Raw genomic sequence first — 20,828 nt, 5'->3', positions numbered from 1 at the left:
ACTTTAAATTTGAGAAAGGCACTTCTGCTCCGCTACATCTTTGAGGTAAATATACTTTTTACTTCTTTAGTCCACTGGCAGCTTTAATCACTTTAGACACTTCTGTTTTTTATCTTCTTCTGTCCCATGGAATCCAAGTGCGTTGATACTAAATATTTGTGATAAAGTGTTTCCTGTTTGGGTTGAGATTTGAGAGTTATCCTTGTTCTCAAGAAGCTGAAAACAGAACTGTTTTTCAGACGTCATGAAAAATGTGCCTTTTAGAGGTATACAGTTCTTACAGGACAGCGATTCTAACATGATCTTACAGAAAATGATGTCTGTAGATTTAGCTGTATATAGAGTATTTTAAATATGTTGTAACATCTATAGTAAAGTAAAACACACACGAATGCAGCTGTAAAATGAATCAAAAACATCAGATATAATAGAAAAAAATTACATACATTATTTTACCTGTACATGTCATACTTGAGGTCCATTTTGCTGATAATACATACTTTCAGTGGAGATTTTCCACAGGCATTAGTGTTTAAAAGTTTTCAATATTGTCTCCTAACTAGATGTACTATATTTGACTTTTTATAGCATTACCAAAAACAGAATTCCACCTTTAACTCATCCAAGTGTGGAACAATCAGATTTAAAGTTAGAGGTTGCAGACCTTTTGTTCTGCTATAGTAGGGAAAAAGGTCACATTTAGACATTAACCCAGAAAGACCCAGAGCTACTTTAGTGGTACCTCCCAAATTAATTTTTCTCTCTATTTATTATTATTTGTTATGATATTATCCTCTGTATTTTGCATTTTTTCAGTGAAGATCAGGTCTTTTTCTATGTTTAATTTACTGATCATGCAGATGTTCATAAATGCTCAGATTAAAGTTAAAGGTTATTGTATCAGAAACAGAGAAAACTGAAGAAAAAGTGACTCTTTCTGCAAAGATACCAATAACTGAATGTAAAAACAAGTGTCTCCATCCACTGTCATTTATTCAACTCCATGGGTTTTACTGGTGAATTAATGTTAAGATGATGGTGTTTCCATTTTTCATTAGAGTCTCTGAATGTCCAAATGGGTTATATCTGAATGATTTTAAAGCTGCACTGCAAAAAATCCAACATGTATTTTTTGACATGAAACAGTAATTTAAGTTAGTAAAACTTGAAAATAAAAATTATTGACATTTAAGGCAATAATGTGAGTTAGCACAACAAAGCATGCCAGTTTTGTGCTCCAAAACAATTTGGTGAGTTGTTAATACTTCTGTCTTTAAGTTGGGGTTCAGTACAAGGGACAGCAATTCTGTTAACTCTTATTTCTTGTTATAAAATGCAGGAAAGCCAACTTTCCTAGTTAGCACTTTTTACTTGAAGTCTCATTGTGGCTGTGCTGCCTTGAGCTGGAGTCCACACAGGTGAGTTTTTACCAACCTTTAAATAAATCAAGTTAAAATGATACGGGAATTTTATTGTGAGGCATTCAATAGCCCTAATACACAGTCTGAGGTTGCCAGACCATCACCAATTCAAATGGAATGACACTTAATGTGGCGGACTGCAGAGATGTTGCCACATTGTTCTGTGGGTGTTTCACATTCTGTGTTCTGTTCTATGTTCTGTGTTATGTGTGGGTGTTCATGGGGTTATTGTGTTTATGGGAGTTTAGGTGAGTGTGTGGGTGTGGCAATAGTTTATCTGGTATTTTACATTTGTGTTTGTTATTCTGAAGTGACACCATGACTGTATTTCATCGGCAGAACAGTGTCTCTACATCAGGGGTGTCCAATCCTGGTCCTCAAGAGCTACTATCTTGCATGTTTTAGATCAGGGGTGTCAAACTCAGATCCTCAAGGGCCAGTATCCTGCATGTTTTAGATGTTTCCCTCTTCCACCACACTTGACGGTCATTATCAGGCTTCTGCAGAGCTTGATGATAGACGTATCATTTGAATCAGGTGTGTTGGAAGAGGGATACATCTAAAACATGCAGGATAGTGGCTCTCGAGGACCAGGATTGGACACCCCTGCTCTACATGTCTGACTTTTTACTGGATTTGATGAACAGATTCAGGGGGGTGCGACTTGTTAAAAATTAAAGCATTATTTGTATCATTGTAGACATTACAAGCAACTTCCTGGAGTCACTGCTACAGTGCTATAAATTATTGTGGGTACCCTAACCAAGGGGGCCCCTGTAGGCTGTGGGGCTCAAAGCAGCCACTTAGTTTGCTTGTAGTTCACTCTGAGCAGAAGAAAGGATTAACCCTTTCATGCACAGTGGTCACTACAGTGGACAGCTATTTTACAGCTGTTCTATTCATGGATTTTGTTAGTTTAGTTCCATATCTGCCAACACGGTGGACGCTCATGCATCATCCCATACATTGTAGTTCATATAATTACTGTAACTTTGCTGTTCTTCATAAATTTGATCTACACTAACATGTTTGAGTGTAAATCAGTTGCTTGTTGTTGTTAGACTGTAATGAACAGGGTTTTTTTTTTAAACATAATGATGACAACAGTAGCACTGGGTTTTTATGGGTGAAACAAACAGCTTTCTTTTTTTTTTTTTTTTTTTGTTTTTTTTTTTGCATATTATCTCCATGGAGTGAGTAATGACCAGTATTAGAGTATGCTAAAATGTGAGAAAACATCAGATTAGCTGCATTAAAATTTTTTTTGTTTTTATTTCATAGTTTTCACACAGTATTTCAGTAAATACGTTTCTTCTCTTCAAAAATTAAATGCATGGTGTCCAGCCTAAAGGACAATTTTGCAACTCCATGAAAAAGCAGTTCATAAAAACATGTCGATTGTGTTATTTTTTTAATGCCTAGAGGAATAAAAACACTCAGTAAAAAAAAAAAAAAATCCTAATTAAGGCTCTCATAATTCATGCATGAAAGGGTTAAAGTTATTACAATGTAAAGTTAGAAGTTTGTACAATTTACAGTAGAGTTAACAGAAGTAAGGATTAAAAGTTGTTACAATGTAAAAACTTACAGTTGAGTTGAAGAAAATCAGAATTCAGACTTAAGCAAATTCAAAAGCAAAACTTCAAATATTTAATCAATTGCCCACCTTCAAATTTTATCAAAGTTTGTTGCGTTGAAATTTTGAGTTCATCCAACTTTCCTTTTTTTTGCAGTGTTAGATACAGTATTTTACCTGAATTATTTCAACAAATTGTTAGGTTAAGTGGTTCAGAAGTTATTAAACATTTTAGATCAGTAGATTATTTTTGGTTGCTAGAGGCTGTTTGAGGGTTACATAAAATCTGACCATAAATATATAGAAATAAAGTTTATAAGTAACAGAGAAAACCAATAAAACTGATGTAGACTGCTCTATATCAAAAATCTTTTTTAAAAATAATTTTAGGATGTTAGAATAGTTGACAAATATCTGCAAACCTAGACTGAATATTTCCTGGTTCACAGAGAGAAAAAAATAAAGCATTTCTTGTGTGTTTTAAGCCTTTACAACATCTTGTTACCTGAAACATGACCCATATTTACCCTGTAACCCAGAGGTTATGCTGTGACAGACAGAGAAACAATAAAACACTAAAGAAACAAAGAGCCCACGTTTTAGCCTGAGATTTGAAAAGAGACGACAACATGGTGTAATCCCTTTGGCTAGAGTTGCTGACAGGGGATAACCCTTTAAAATGGCCCCTCTCTCCTGTCCTGTCCCATCCCCTGCCTCATGCTCTGCGTTTGTCCCCCCAGCCTCTGTCTTTCTCCATACAGCTGACTGACCGAATGGACGGACTGTTACTATGCTCCTAAAGACACCTGCTCTCCAAAACGCAAGAACCACCACCACCAGCAGCAGCACCAGCACCAGCATCAGCACCTGAACCTCCACTAAAGTCCACCAAGCCTCTAAAGCACTGATCAGTTTGACTTCTGCCTCACTGAACCACAGAATCAGGACACATTGAAAAAGGTCTGTGCATTTCCACCAGGTCTGTGATGGATGGATGAATGAATGAGACCGATTGGTTGTTGTGTGATCTGTTGTCAGCCATGTTTTGTGTGTGTGTGTGTGTTTTTTTTTTTTTTTTGTGGAATGCAGTGTTGGTGTGTTGCTGCATCAGTGTGGACTAAGCTCTGCCCATTATGTGTCACTTCACAATAGTTGAACTGACAAGGGCCCACCTCTAGAAATTTGACTTTTTAAGATTTTCTTAGCATTTTTATGTAACTGGCGTTTCTTTCACTTCATTGCATCTTATTCTTAAAAAAAAAAAAACAAAAAAAAAAAACTAAACGAAAACTGTTTTGATCAAGTTTTGTGATATCATTCCTTTGTTTTTTTTAACGGATGCAAAGTGACAATGAAATACAGACACGTGTTTGATGTACATGTCTGAGTTTACTTGATTTTTTTTAGGGCAATTTTAAAACATAAGACAATTCCACTGATATCTTGATCACTACCATACAGGTTTTGTAATTTTTTCTAATGAAGCTTCAGAACAGTCATTTTCAGGCCTCTTCAGTCACGTTAAGTCTTCCATCAGTGTCTACAGGTAGGTCTGATATAGAACTGTGTTTAGCACAAGGAGCAAAGTATAAAATATCCATATTTATTTGGCTAACTTATGTCAAAAGTTTAAAAAAAAAAAAAAAAAATGAGCCAACTCAGCCCCTTCTTCAGGACATCAGACTAGGGTTTGTGGTCAGAACATGTTGGCTTTTTAGACTTTTTAAAATGATTTGACAGAGATGATAAAGACTTTTAATATTTCCTTCCTCGTTTTAACATTTTTTTCTTTATTTCCTCACGTATCCAAGAGCAATTGTTAGTGCAAAAGTTACTTTTATGATTTGTTAACAAAGCAAACAGCCACCTTTGTCTTGTGTGAAATTGTATTTTAAATAAGGACAAGTGAAAACCTGATAAATCTAAGAGATACGAAAGAATCAACATCAAATAGAGTCTTTTAAAAAATCCATTAAAACTAATATTTTAAGAAATTATGCTACAAGAAATAATGTGGTGGTCTGGAGATGATGTTGAATGAAATAAAGACTTGAATGATGTGAATTATTAACAAAAGCATTTTGTCAAAGAGAGGCAGAAAATATAAGATTGTTCTTCTGTCTGCACCTTTTCGTTCATAATTTGGTCATTTTGCTGACATGTAAAACCAGATTTTATTCTTCTGTGCCTTTCTTATATCTTATGAATGAAAAAACAAAACTAATACTAAGAGCAATTGCCCTCTTAAAAAACAAAACTTGCTCACACATACACATTTTAGATGTTTTTGGATTTTAATGCCACATATTTCACCTCTATTGAATAAAACTAAGAGTAATTACATAAAAATAACATGACAGCAATGTACATAACTGTTTTGCACAGGTGTGTATATACAGACATGTGTAATATTCTTAGTTTTAAGAACTCTGACTCTTCTTGTCCCTGCTTAGTAGTGTTTGTCCTGTAGGATTCTATAAATTTGGAATAATTTTGTTTTCAGACACATTCTTTTTTAACTTTATTTATTTATACACATCAGTAATCACCTTTGACAAGATGCAATGATTACATACTGAGTCCCAGCTACACTATCAATAAAGAATAAATCACATTGTCACAGTCATTTCATGAAAAGAGTTTATTCCAACTTTATGGGCAACATTTTATAATATTTTACCATAAAGTCTGAGTTTAGGACTTATAAACTAACCCCAGCGGAGGTTTTATTAACCATTCTTCTTGTGTCAGGGAAGTACTAAGGCCAAACCATCCACAGTTGATCCACCACAGTGAGACTAAGAACCCCATCAAGCGGTCATATCATGATTGAGAGTGACAGAGAGCTGTCGGCCATGGTGCAGGAGCTGTGGGACAACGATGTCAACAGACTTCAACCTGGAAAAGACTACAGGATCTCTCTGCAGGTGCACCATAACAACAAAACATAAAAGACATACAACAAAACATAAAAACAAAACAGCTGAATATACATATATTATGCCTCTAAGGCACAGGTGTCAAACATGCGGCCTGGGGGCCAAATCTGGCCCGCCAAAGGGTCCACTCCGGCCCTTGGGATGAATTTGTGAAATGCAAAAATTACACTAAGAAATTAACAATCCTTTTAGTTCAGGTTCCACATTCAGACCAATTCAATCTCAAATGGGCAGGACCAGTATAATACTATCATAATGACATATAAATAATGACAACTCCAAATTTTTCTCTTTGTAAATGTAAATATTTTCATGTATTTACGCTAAAACAAAATTCAGTTTCACAAAAAATGTGAATAACCTGAACAAAAATGAACATTTTGAAACGTCTGAAGTTCAACTTTACCAATATTCTGCCTGTTATTAAATGTTTTGTGTATTTGTAGATCCACTGTGATCTGTAAGTTATAATGTACATGTATAAATGATAAACTGAAGCATAATATTGTTAAAATTACACTTATTTTTTTCAGTTTGTTCATGTTACTCACATCTTTTGAAAGCATAGTTTGTAGATGTAAACCTTTTCATAATGTAAATTCACTTTTTTCCTCTAAAACATAGAGAAAAGTTTGGAGTTGACATTATCTATATATTATTGTGTTTTTATTTTACTGGTTCAGCCCACTGCAGATCAAATTTAGCTTAATGTGGCCCCTGACCTAAAATGAGTTTGACACCCCTGCTCTAAGGGGTGTCAAATGTTTGGCCCATGGGCCAAAACTGGCCTGCCGAATTTTCCAATCCAGCCTGTAGGATGAACTGGTGAAATGCAAAATTTACACTGAAGATATTAACAATCAAGGATATTGTAGTTATTTTAGTTCAGGTTCCACATACAGACCAATTCAACCTCATGTGCATCGGATCAGTAAAATGTTAACATAATTATTTAACAACTCAAAATTGTTCTCTTCATTTTACACAGAATAAGTGACCAGTGCCTAGAAAAATAGAGTTTAGCTGATGAAACAACACTTGAATGTTCAGGGGTAATGTATTTGTGTTTGCAGTAATAAGTGAGAACAAGCCTCTGTAACAGGGGTGTCAAACATACGGTCCGTGGGCCAAAACCGGCCCACCAAAAGGGTCCAATCCGGCTCATTGGATGAATTTGTAAAATGCAAAAATGAGGAAGACATGAACAGTCATGGGTGGTAAATTTTTTCAGTTCAGACCAATTCAATCTGCATCAGATCAGTAAAATACCATCATAATAATCTATAAATACTGACTCAAACAAAACAACTCCAATTCTTTCCCTTTATTTTACTGTAAAAAGTAACATTACAAACACAAACTATCCTCCCACAATTATTGTTGAAATTGCACTTATTTTTCTGAGGGAGTTTCAGGTTGTACATGGATGTTCAGGTTATTCACATTTTCATAATATGATTTTACTTTTTTCACTCTAAAACATAGAGAAAAGTTTGGAGTTGTCATTATTTATAGGTTATACTACTGTTTTTACTGGTTCGCCCCCTTTCAGATCATATTGGGATGATTGTGGTCCCTGGACATAAGTAAGTTTGATAACCCTGCTATAGGGTTATTCCATGTTCTGTCAGTCAGTCTTGTAAAAGATGTTGTGAAAATTTCCAAAGCTTCTGTATTCCAATAATCCTATGAATAATTTGCAACATGCACACATACATACTTACATTTGTTATATATATATATATATATATATATATATATATATATATATATATATATATGTATATATATATATGTGTGTGTATATATATATATATATATATATATATATATATATATATATATATATATATATATATATATATAATTGTTGAAATATAGTTATATAACTATATTTCAACATTAAAATGACCCCCAGTACAATGTTACACATATTTTTCTTGAACACCTTTACTTTCATTATGTATTTTTTTAATCAAGTTTTGTTGAAACAAAAGGCTTTTTTTTGTGACAGACAGGAATTGTCTAAATAAATACACTAGTGTTTATTTGATGCTTCTGATTCCATGAAAAATGACATAAAACCATAACTAAATACATTACAACATTCAAGAATATCTCTCATAAATATAACGTGAGGTATAGGTATGGACAGTACAAAAAAAACATCAAAAAATGTCTTATGATTTTATTCATTAAAATTCCTTGGTTGCTTGAGGTTTAAAACAATGTTTGAAAAAGAGTTTTAGGATGTAGTCCCATGAATTTGGTAAGAGTTTTAGCATAATTAAAAAAAAAAAATATATATATATATATAACTGTTTCTTCTTCTTTTCTGATTCTTAATACAAGAGTTATATCATGTCATGGTACTGAAATACCTCCATTGCATAAATAAAGCAGTTGCTGAGAAGACTGTTGGGCCATTTCATAGACACTGAAATAACCATTTAATATTTTATTTTACGTAAGAAGAACATCAAGTTGGTCATTGTTCTGTCAGGACAAATAGAGCTGGTTTAAAGAAAAATGTGCCCACTTTTATAAGGATAGAAAACTTTGGATCAACAGAAAAACAAAGATTATCTTTGAGACAGAGTTGGGAATTGTGGGAAAAGTGGGCTTACTCTAAGCAGACAAGACATGATTTAACACTGATTCCAACAGATTTGGATAGTGTGCAGATTCAAGTATTCAATGATTCTGATAAAGTGGAAAACATTTAGGATGACCACTTTCTGAACTACTTACTGTGGTGATTATAAAGAGCATTTGAAAGCACTTACCCTGTATGAATTGGAATATCTGAGTAATTTTTGTCTTGTTTCCGCTGCAGGGCAAAGCTGGAGACAGTATGAGCATCAATGACAACAATGACGGGGCAGGATATCCTCTGTTTACATTTGTTGATGAGAACATCTTCAAAAAGGAGACTTTTTTAGGTAAGATTGTTTAACCCATAAAGACCCGGCGCTACTTTTGTGTCAGTTCCCAAATAAATTTTTCACTCTATTTAACCTTTCTTAAGTGATATATCACCATTTATTACAATATTATACTATTTATTTTGGGGGGGGGGGGGTTCAGTGAAAAGCTGGTATTTTCCTATTTTTAATTTACTGATCATGTAGATGTTCATTAAAGGTCAGATTAAAGTTGATTGTTATAATGTCAGAAACAGAGAAAGCTGAAGAAAAAGTAACTTTTTAAGCCAAATATTTCATTAACCAAGCATAAAACCAAGTGTGTCCATCCACTGTCATTGATCCAACTTCATGGATTTTACTGGTGAATGTTATAGAAGATGACGGTGTTTCCACATTCACTACAGAGCCTCTGAACGTCCATATGGTTCATATCTGACCATAAAAAAGGACAAACTGCATTTTAAACCAGTTATTTACATGTATTGATAGGATTAGTGGATCAACAGGTATTCAGCAGTTTAGATCAGTAGATACTTTTGGTCTCCAGTGGCTGTTTAGGTCTTTATGGGTTAATTTTAAGCCCAGTATTTAAGAATTCTGTTTGTGCTGTTAAATCACTGCCTTGCATGATTTGCGATGACTTTTCTTTCCTCATGACTGAATAAATCAGAGTTGGGTGTTTTTCATTCTTTCTGAGGCCTTAGGCTGCTCATAACACAACCAGATTGTCTGAACGCAACATTCCAACGCAATAATAAAACTGAATTGACAAGATCTTTTCCTCTTCTCACTGCACTGTTGTCAGTTTGAGACTATCCTCCTCACCGCCTCCCCTCGGAGCAAAGCCTTTTCATCTAATCATAATCTCCTTATGACGAACAGTTGTGCGTTGTGTAATCACGGAGCATGCAGAGTTCACTGCACTGATTGTCTTTGGTTTAGTGAAAAACATGCTCAGCTCCGACAGCCGTCTTCTTCTTCTTGTTCAGTATCAAGTCTTCGTCAACAAAAAAATTGCAGAGGCAGTTCTGTCTGGAGATGTATGAAGACAAACAAAGGCAGGACACTAACACTGAGCTGTACTAGAAGTTCAGTTATGCAAGGCTGGGTACGCTGAGTTCACCCTGAAGCCAGTGTCCCATTGAAAATAAGAGGATTCCTGCCCTATTTGCATGTATTTAGTTGTCTGATTACTAGTGCATGTGTTTTAATGCCAAATGTGACTAAGCAGATTAGAGTTTTTTTGGTGACGTTTTGCAGAACCGCCTTTAGTACGTTCTCTTCTAAACAGTAAGTGGAGAATCCATTGGTTTCCACAGCCTTTATCTCCCTCCTGGATAACTATGAGAGTGACACTGGAGAACCAGAGATTGTAACCCCTGAAGAGGAAGCAGAAAATCACAAGTTCCTGGACTCCATCATTCAGACCCCTACTATGAAGGTACCTGCAGGTCTGGCCAGTTCTCCAAAAGGCCTCCTCTACATGTCCATCTGCTTTATACCTTCCACCTACTTCTCTGTCTCTGTCTCACAAACTTTAGTCTTATCTATAAATATCAATGGTATGAAGAAACATCCAAGGACTGCAGAGCAAGAATGCAGATCCAAAACCAGTTCTGCTCTCCTGTTCATGCTGTTTGTGGTTTTATTGAAATGCAGCAAGTCCACACAACAAGCAGCTCCCATTCAAGGACTTTACTATCAGATTAGATTAGATAGAACTTTACTGATCCCTAGGGCTGAGCCCTTGGGAAATTGAGGTTCTGATAGCAGCACAACACCGAATGTACAGTATAAGAAATATAAGAAAATAGTAATACAATAACTATCAAAAACTATATAAAAATAAATAAATAAATAAATAAATAACAGGCAGTTGCACATTGGAAAGTACTTGTAAATACAACAAATAACAGAGTAATAATAATAAAGTAGTAACAATAATAAATAATAATAACTATTATGTTATAATATTACAATATGCACTATATATATATACACACACACACACACACACATACAGTATATAATCACAGGATAAAAGTTATAATAAGGCGATAACAGTAATAGTAGTCGTAACAACGATATAAGTAATGTAAGTAAGAAGAAGAAGAAGAAATAAGAAAAAAATAAATTGACAACAAACAAACAAACAAAAAACATTGCATACTGGATCCAATAACTATATCGGACAACCTAAAATGCAGAGTCCCACTGATGGAGCACTAGACTTTTGCTCTCACAGCCTCATGTCATTCTCATCTTCGCTCCATATTATCTCTGTATATTATTTTATTTCCTGTGCTACATTTCAGGACTTGACCTAGAACACCCTCAATCCATGCAAAACTATCTGTTAATGGATTGGACATCAGGGTAAATCCACCTGAAATCACCAAATTTGATCAAATGTTCCTGACTGACCTTCTATGATTTGTTTTATATGTTCAGAAAATGCTGTTGTTCGTTAAGTAAATCCCACACAAAACTTCAGCTTTACAGCCTCATATTGTGGCATTGAAAATGGGACAAGATGCTGATTTCACTATAAAAATGAAGCTAAGTTCAATGACATATTACTTTGGAACTATTCATGCATGACATTTTAAGGAGCTGATTTAAGTTACAAAATGTCAAACTTATGCAAAAGAGGGTCCACAGTCACATATTTCTATACTAAAATACATCAGATCTTTCATATTTGTTTTTTATTTCTACTGCTGTAGTCCTTTTGTAATGTAATTATAGATGTAATATTAGTTGTAGCAATATACAAAGTATGATTAAAATTTTTTTGATTTTTCAGCACAATAGTATTACTACATGAGAAATAACTATTAAAATCTGAAAGATCTGATTTTTTTGGTTTGTTTGTTTCAGCTCGTTTTAATTTAATAAATATGCAACTGTGGATCTTCCTTTACAGTAGTTAAAGATGTATTGTGCATTACAACAACTCCTGAAATGATTAGATGAAACTTTTTAACTAATAACGGTATGAGGCTGAAATTTTGTGCGTTTACAAGGATTAATAACATTTTTTTCTGAAAGTATGAAGAAAACTGGATGGACCCATTAACAGGTTTAACATACGTATGTAGACAAATATACCTTATCTTAGTTACAGTACATTACATTATAAATTACATGAATAGAATAGAATAGAATAGAATAGAATAGAATAGAATAGAATAGCCTTTATTGCCATTGTATGTACAACTAAATTAAAGGTGCTACTCCAGCCAGTGCAACAATATTAAGAAAACACCAATACCTCCGAAAAACAAGAACAGAACAAAAATAAAATTTCAAAAACTAAAAATAAGATAAGACAGTAGAATATTATTACTATTATTTTCTGTTTTTTTTTTTTTTTTTTTTTTTTTTTTTTACAAAAGTAAGATGAGAATAGAGCTAAGTAAAATAAAACAATTTAAAATAGACAAAAAATATGAATCAACAAAATATTTACAATATTAACAGTATGTGACAGTATTTATATCTATGAACTCAAGTCTATATAAAGATGGTACATTTATATTTTGCTAAGTATTGCATAAATATTGCACTGTTATAAGTTACATACAAGGTAATCAAAAATATCAAAAAGAATATAAAGAAAATATAAGACATGTACTCCAAAATACAGTAGTTTGTAGTTCATACAGGACTAAATAGCAGACATGCACAATACTTTAAAGAGGGTCTTTTTTCTGTTGTGTTTTACTTTTGTGAGGACAAATAATGTGGTATCATAGATGAAGATGAATGTATGAAAAGTAAGAAATAATACAACAACAACAATAAAAAACAATGGCTAAACTAATGTAAATATGGGGAAGTTTAGTAAATCACAACAGTGCTTTTTATTGAGGCCTTTAGGAGTCAGTGTACATAATGTGTATATACAGAAATATTCTTGTTTTAGGAGGTGATGTCTTCACTTGTGTGTGTGTTTTATTACTTCATTCCTCATGTACCTGGGAGTGGGGAGAGAGAGTTCGACTGAAAAGCGTTCTTTAACTCAGTAAGATTAAAATATGTGTGTTTACATTTCTTTTTGTTTCCAGATAGCCCATAAATATCTGGTAGAGAAGAACCTCTCTCCTGAGGATAAAACCCAGTTCAAGGAGCAGCTGTACAGGATCTGGTTTGAACTTTACACTCGCAGAGGATCCAGCAGGTTGGTGGAATCTTACACAGCAGCTAAGTACAATTTATTAACCAGAGGAATGTGACACCACGGTGGGAAAGGTTTAACTCTGAGCAGTTTAACATCTACAGGCCACGCAGTCAGGAGTGGAGCACAGAATAACTGATGGATGCGTAAAAAATAGAGTTTAGCTGATGAAACAACACTTAAATGTTCCAGGATAACGTATTTCTGTTTGTAATAATAAGTGAGAACAAGCCTCTAGAACAGGGGTGTCAAACTTACAGCCCATGGGCCAAAACCAGCCCACCGCAAGGGTCCAATCCAGCCTGTGGGATGAATTTGTGAAGTCTAAAAATTAAGATATTAACAATCGAGGGTCCTAAATCATTTTAGTTCAGGGGCGACATACAGACCAATTCAATCTCATGTGCATCAGATCAGCAAAATACTGTCATAATAATGTGCAAATAATGACAACTCTGAAATGTTCTTTTTATTGTACTGTGAAAAAGTAAAATTGTATGAAAGTGTTTACAGTACAAACTATCTTTTCACAATAATTGTTGAAATTGCACTTATTTTTCTTAAGAAGTTTTAAGTTGTACATGATTGTTCAGATTATTCACAGTTTCATTATATGATTTTACTTTTTTCACTCTAAAACATCGAGAAAAGTTTGGAGTTTTCATTATTTACAGGTTATTATGCTATTATTTTACTAGTCTGGCCCCTTTTAGATCATATTGAGCTGAATGTGGCCCCTGTACTTAAATGAGTTTGACACCCCTGCTATAGGGTTTTTCCGTGCTTTGTCACTCAGTCTTGTGAAAAATGTTATGAAAATTTCTAAAGCTTCTGTATTCCAGTTGAAATCCAATGAATAATTATTACCTTCGCCAAGGAACGGCAGAGGTTGTGTTTTCACTGGGGTTTGTTTGTCTATTTGTCTGTCTGTTTGAAATTTTCAGGAAATGTTGATACTGGCACAAGGAACAAATGATTAAATGTTGCTGGTGAAGTGGGGGGGGGGACTGATCTGCCTTGGTGGAGGTCTGCGCTCTCCAAGTGCTTTATTAGTTTGTAACATGTATTGATACAAATAGCTGTTGTTGAAATTAACCCTTTCATGCATGAATTATGAGAACCATAATCAAGATTTTTTTTTTCCTGAGTGTTTTTATTCCTCTTTAGGCATGAAAAAAACAAACAAACAAAAAAAAACAATGTGATTGAATATTTTTATGAATCTATTTTTCATGGAGTTACAAAAACGTCCACTCAGCTGGACATCATGCGTTTAATTTTACAAGCAAAGAAACATGCATTTACAGATATACTGTGTGTGGACTATGAAGTAAAAACATTTTTAAAGCTGCTAATCTGATGTTTTCTTACATTTTAATATACTCTAACACTAGTTATTACTCACTTCATAGAGATGATATGCAAAAAAAATAAATAAATTAAAAAAAAAAAAAAAAAACAATTAGGAATTATTTTTTTACGTTCAAACATGTAACTGCAGATCAGGTTTATCTAGAACAGAAAAGTTACAGTAATGGCATGAATTGCAGTGTATGGGATGATGCATAAGCATCCACTGTGTTGGCTGATATGGAATTAAAACAATAAAACACATGAATATACAAGAGAACACCTTTGAACAGCTGTCCACTGTAGTGACCACTATGCATGAAAGGTTTAAGTCAATAAACATTAACAAAGCCTCTGTACTTAAATGACTTTGACACCCCTGCTCTAGAATGACTAAAGCTCAGTCTAAGACAGCGACCATTGTGGTCTGATGTTATTCATGTGTCCCATCAGACCAGACTCCTCAGGGTTCGAACATGTGTTTGTTGGAGAGACGAGAGGAGGGCGGACCGTCATTGGCTTTCACAACTGGATCCAGCTTTACCTCCAGGAGAAGCTGGGACACATTGACTACAAAGGCTACAGCGTCAATGCTAATTCACCTAAGGTATGGCCTCAGTGTGTGTGAGACAGAAAAAATACACCAAACCAAACCAAACTGAGATAATGCATCAAATAGGTCACATGTGTTCTAACTCATCCATTGTCCGTCCAGTCTCCTGTCCTCAGCCAGCATCAGATTTCTGTATCCCACATGCAGAAATGATAATTCTCCAAACTAATTTCTCTGTTTTCTTTCATTCCTCTCTGCTGTGTCTTGCTCTTGTCTCTTGTCATTGTCTTTTTTACACTCCGATGTAAAACCTCACATCCTGCTATGACCAAATTCACTCACATACCTCCTGCTCTGCTTCAAGAGCTCAGCCCAACGTATGTACACATTCTGAAAGTAATGGAGATGGATGAATGTAGAAATACATATGAAAATAGACTTATATATGTATGTATTATATATGTAAAGAAACACAAGAATAACTAAAAAGTGAAAAATTAAATAGTAATAAGTACACAGGAACAACTAAAAATGAATAACTTAATGATAAAGAATAACTATTGGATTTTACAGAAAAAAGGATTAGTGATAAAAGGCGCAATAATCAACTAGAAGCACTCGGAGAGCGCACACCTCCGCCAAGGCTGATCAGTGCCCCCCCCCCCCCCCCCCCCCGTGGGCCCCCCCACCCCCGATCACCACTAAAATTTAATCATTTCTTCCTTATCCCATTTCCAACAAACCCTGAAAATTTCATCCAAATCTGTCCATAACTTTTTGAGTTATGTTGCACACTAACGGACAGACAAACAAACAAACAGACAAACAAACAAACCCTGGCAAAAACATAACCTCCTTGGCGGAGGTAATAAATCATGATTAAATGACACAAAAATTTGTGACAATAATATCTAGTACTACTAATAATAACAGTAATATAACAACAGCTACAATAGTAATGAGTAAGTAGTAATGCATTTGTGGAGAAAATAATAACTACTAATAAATAGTAAACAATAATGAATAACTACCCAAAAATAAATAGTTGAAATAAGATTAATAATCATGAGTAATAACAAATAATGAGTAACTAATAATTAATAACTAAGCTGAGAATAAGTAATTGATAATGAAAAATTAGCTTAAGAAATACCAACAAATAACAACTTAGTACTGGATAACAAACACAAAAATAAGTAAATATTAATGAATCACTAATGATAACTTAGAGAAGAATGAATAAATACTAATGAAAAACTACCTCAAAATTCAGAAATAATGCAGCAATAGTAAATAATCATCAATAACTGACTAATAATTCATAATAAGCCAATGATATTGAATATTTAACACAAATAAATGAAAATAGATAACTATGTAATAGTGAACAACAACAATGAGAAATCCCTCAAGACCTATCACAAGAATAATTATGCAGCACATGATAAAGAACAACAATATAAAACAAATAAAAATACCACAAATCTAAATATGCATAATACATAACTGAGTTCAGTCACATCCTCAGTCATTTAACCCTTTTATACACAGTGTCACTAAAACTAAAAACCATAATATGTGCAATAATTAATCATAAATGGCCATTTTTGGTCTAGATATAATATTACAAAACCAAAATTACAACATGGATTGTCTGATTAATTATTAATATATATCCACTACTTTAGTTTTCCTAAATCAATTATGTATTTAACTTTATGGAGAAAGGCTTTTGGACTCCATGCAAACAAAAAAAACCATACAGGGTGTGCATAAAATCTCTTTACAATTTAACAAATGTATTACAAAAGCAAATGAATAGACAAATCTGTAGAAATTATTGCAAAATGAAAAGTACATATTGAAGGTTTTTTTTTTTTGCCCCATGTAATATACCTCTATATATAGAGAGAGCCATGTATATATAGCCATGTTAGCTTTAGCATAGCATTGGTTGAAGGTCATCCAATTTTTTTTCCTGCATTATTAATGTATTCTATTTATATTACTTATTGCTTTTATCTCTTCACACTTATTTTCCTTTTTTGTTTTTGTTTTGTTTTGTTTTGTTTTGTTTCAAGAGTGTTTTTGTATGCAACTGAGCTAATTGTGACCAAGTAATTTCCCTTGTGGATCAATAAGGTTTATCTAAGTTGAAGTTGTGGTGCCACATATTCAGTCAAAAGGTCAAGGTAAACATTTACAGCAAGTGATCTCTCATTGCAGAAAAGTGGGCCAATGATTCGATTGCACAAAATGCCACAATGTGATTAAAAACTTTGATAAGCACTGAGTACATAGAACAAATCTGATTAATATATCTCATTAATTGCTTTTGTGATAAAGTATTAAAGAGTAGTAAAGAGACTTTGTGGACACACTGTATTTATGATTAAAGTTGTGTTTAAGATACAAATGGTCGACTGTAAAATGTATCTCACACATTAATCCAGTCTGACACATTCAAGTCAGTTTTATAGTAATTCATGTATGTAAGGGTTCATTTCTGTTTCTACGGTGTATTTTGTAAAAAGAAGAACTCAGACAAGACGACTCCTCCATCCAGTCTGATCTGTCGTCTCCCTCTTTGCTCAATGTAGTTTCACATTTTCCTCCTTTCTATTAAAACTGGTAATCACCTGCAATCACTTCAGTCTAGTTCAGATTTTTTTTTTTTCCATATCTTTTTATTGGGATTTTATACATACATCCATTCAGCGGAGTACAGAATGCATAGAACTGAATATAACAGTAGAAACAGAACAACTAATTAGTTAAGCTAGCACAATAACAAATAAAAGGACATAACAGGTTGACTAATAAAACCTCGTACCCCCACCCCATCACCTCCCCATGAAGACCCGGTCAGCAATCCAAAAACTGTACTTTGCACACTAGGAGGCAGCCTGTCGGGCCGGGCCTGAATTCACAAGGTACAGCGTAAGGGGTTACCATGCTTTATCAAATTGTTGGAGTCTGTCTCTTAAAATATATCTTATTCTTTCCAAATGGAAAGTGTTAGTTATTCCCTCTAACCACATCTTAGATGTTGGCACATTTGTACTCTTCCATAATATAATGTGAGAATCTGTTTTTTGCTATCATGAGACCATATGAGATAAAACATTGTTGTGCTTTGCTTAATCTCTTGAATGTTTCAGATACCCCAAGAATAATGAGTAGAGCAGTGATTCCCAACCTTTTTTGACTCATGACCCCATTTTAACATCATAAATTTCTGGCGACCCCAGACATTCAAAACAGAGATTTTTTTTTTTTTTTTTTTGCTAAAATGAATTTGTTTTTGATCATGTAATAGTTTGCTATACTATGTTGCAAATAAATGTTAATTTTAGACGATATTTAGTCTATATAATGTACATTATTATGGATGGAGGCAGAAAAGCCAGGTGTAGATTACTGCACAAAGTGAGAATTTTATTTTCCTTGGTCAGGATATGTACAGTCAGTCCAGCTTGGATTTGCAAGGCTGACAATTAATACTGAACAAACAAGCACTCAAATTATGAATTATGAAAGAGCTGCAGCATCTGAAACCGACCACAATGAACATTTGAAAGATAAACAGTACCACAGTGCTGCAGTTTCAGCGTCACAGTTTGTCATGTCTATTATTGATTGGGATTGTCTCTCTCAACTCACCATATATTTTTTGTCAGTCAGTTTTTTTTTTTTTTTTATTACTTACTAGAAATTTCAGGTGACCCCATTTGAATTCCAGGTGACTCCACGTGGAGTCCCGACCCCAAGGTTGAAAAACACTGGAGTAGAGGGTCTGGCTAGTCTAGTTCAGTTTCATGTCTTTCTCATTTTTTTTTTTCTCTCATGTCAAACTGTCCTCCATCCCTCACCGTCTTTCTCTCTCTCTTCCACTTTGTCATCACTTGCCTTTTGCCATTTTTCTCTCCCTCACAGCCTGATGAGAACAAACACATCCTGGCGCTACAGTTCAGCTGGAAGAACGGTATAAAGCCCAAGGGCAGCATCTTCATCGGTGTCAGTCCTGAGTTTGAGTTCGCCCTCTACACTCTCTGTTTCCTCAACTCACCCAACGAGCGTGTCAAAGTCCAGTTCAGTTTCTACGATGTGGAGATTGTGTGCCACCACTATAACCAAAAGCACATAGGCACGACTTACCCTGTGCTCCTCAAGTACCAGAAATGATTTGAGATTCTCCAACATTGAGCCTACATACAAAGTGTCACAGGTATTGTTGATGTCTTTTTACTTTAGATAAAGATACAATAAAACCTTACAAGACCCTGATGTTTGTGTTATCTTTGTTTTATCTGGTGCACATTAATTATCTTGAAGAACATATGAGGGATTTTGTTGCTAATGATCAAATCTGCAGATGTCTTAAATAATTTTCTTTCCATGCAGTTAATGAAATAAACTGAGCTTGACTGTTAAACAAATACTGGCAATTCAGTTAACCCATAAATATCCAGTGCTACATTTGTGGCAGTACTTTTTTCTTATATTTAACTTTTCTTAAGTGATTGATCACCATTTATTATGACATTATCCTCTGTATTTTGTGTTTACTCAGTGAACATCAGGTATTTTCCAATATTTCATTTACTGATCATGTTGATATTTATAAAAAGTCAGATTAAAGTTGAGCGTTATTATATCAGAAACAGAGAAAACTGAACAAAAAGTGGCCTTGTCATCAAAATACATCATTAACTGAACATAAACCCAATGTGTCCATCCACTGTCATTGATCAAACTTCATGGGTTTTACTAGTGAATCAATGTTGTAGAAGATGACGGTGTTTCCACATTCACTATGGAGCCTCTGAACATCCAAATGGATCATATCTGATAACCATGAAAAAATGACAAAGTGCATTTTACAGCAATTACTTACATGTATTGATAGGATTAGTGGATCAGAAGTTATTAAACATTTTAGATCAGTAGATGCTTTTGGTCACCAGTGGCTGTTTGGGTCTTTATGGGTTAAATTGCTTGAAAAGGTAATTTAACAGAAATTGTCACCCTCCCTATTAATCATCCATTTTCATCCAACACCCATTTATTTACTTAATTACTCTTAAATATGTTATGGTGTCATACATTAAAGCAGCCAAACAACACTCACTGGCCACTTTATTAGGTACATCTTGCTATTATGGGGTTGGACCCACTTCTGCCTTCCCGTCCGCCTTGCCGTAACACAGATTTAACAAAGTGCTGGAAATATTCCGTAGTGGTTTTGGTTCATATTGATTTGGTTATGTCACAGTTGCTGTAGATTTGTCTGCTGCACATACACGGTCTCTATCCCAAGGATGCTCTACTGCAGGGGTGGCCAACCCTGGTCCTGGAGAGCCACTATCCTGCATGTTTTAGATGTATCCCTCTTCCAACACATCTGATTCAAATGATAAGCCTATCATCAAGCTCTGGAGAAGCCTGGGAAACATCTAAAACATGCAGGATAGTAGCTCTCCAGGACCAGGGTTGGCCACCCCTGCTCTACTGGATTAAGATCTGGGGACTGTGGAGGCTATTTTTTATACAACAAACTCATTGCTATGTTAAAGAAACCAGTTTGAGAGAATGTGAGTGTTGTGATATGCCAAGTTACCTAACTGGAAGTAGCCATAAGAAGATGGACAGACTATGCTCATAAAGGTATGGACATAATCAGTAACAATACCCAGGTAGACTGGACCTAAGGGGACAAAGTGTCTTCTGCTTCATGGTACCAACAACAAGACCGCCACAGAAAAATCACATTCCTTCTCACATTGAGATCTTCAGTTTGACCGTCAGCAGATCATTTCCACTGTGTCTATATGCCTGCATGGATGCATTGAGTTGCTGCCATGTGACTGGTCTGTTACATA

General features: G+C 34.5%; 1 protein-coding gene across 1 annotated transcript; it reads left to right on the top strand.

Moving 5' to 3' along the window:
- The first annotated feature begins 3,459 nt into the window (after positions 1–3,459).
- endou2 (endonuclease, polyU-specific 2) lies at positions 3,460–19,233 on the top strand. Its single transcript, XM_030153701.1, has 7 exons — positions 3,460–3,957; positions 5,749–5,924; positions 8,773–8,878; positions 10,183–10,304; positions 12,934–13,046; positions 14,847–15,000; positions 18,883–19,233. The coding sequence occupies exons 2-7, from the start codon at positions 5,823–5,825 to the stop codon at positions 19,129–19,131; spliced, it is 846 nt and encodes a 281-aa protein (XP_030009561.1). The 5' UTR covers positions 3,460–3,957; positions 5,749–5,822; the 3' UTR covers positions 19,132–19,233.
- Positions 19,234–20,828: the final 1,595 nt, after the last annotated feature.

This window comes from Sphaeramia orbicularis, chromosome 14, assembly GCF_902148855.1.
Source record: "Sphaeramia orbicularis chromosome 14, fSphaOr1.1, whole genome shotgun sequence".
NCBI classification, from domain to species: domain Eukaryota; kingdom Metazoa; phylum Chordata; class Actinopteri; order Kurtiformes; family Apogonidae; genus Sphaeramia; species Sphaeramia orbicularis.
Note: the sequence above shows the minus strand (reverse complement) of the source record. Positions and strands in the feature narration are given on the sequence as shown.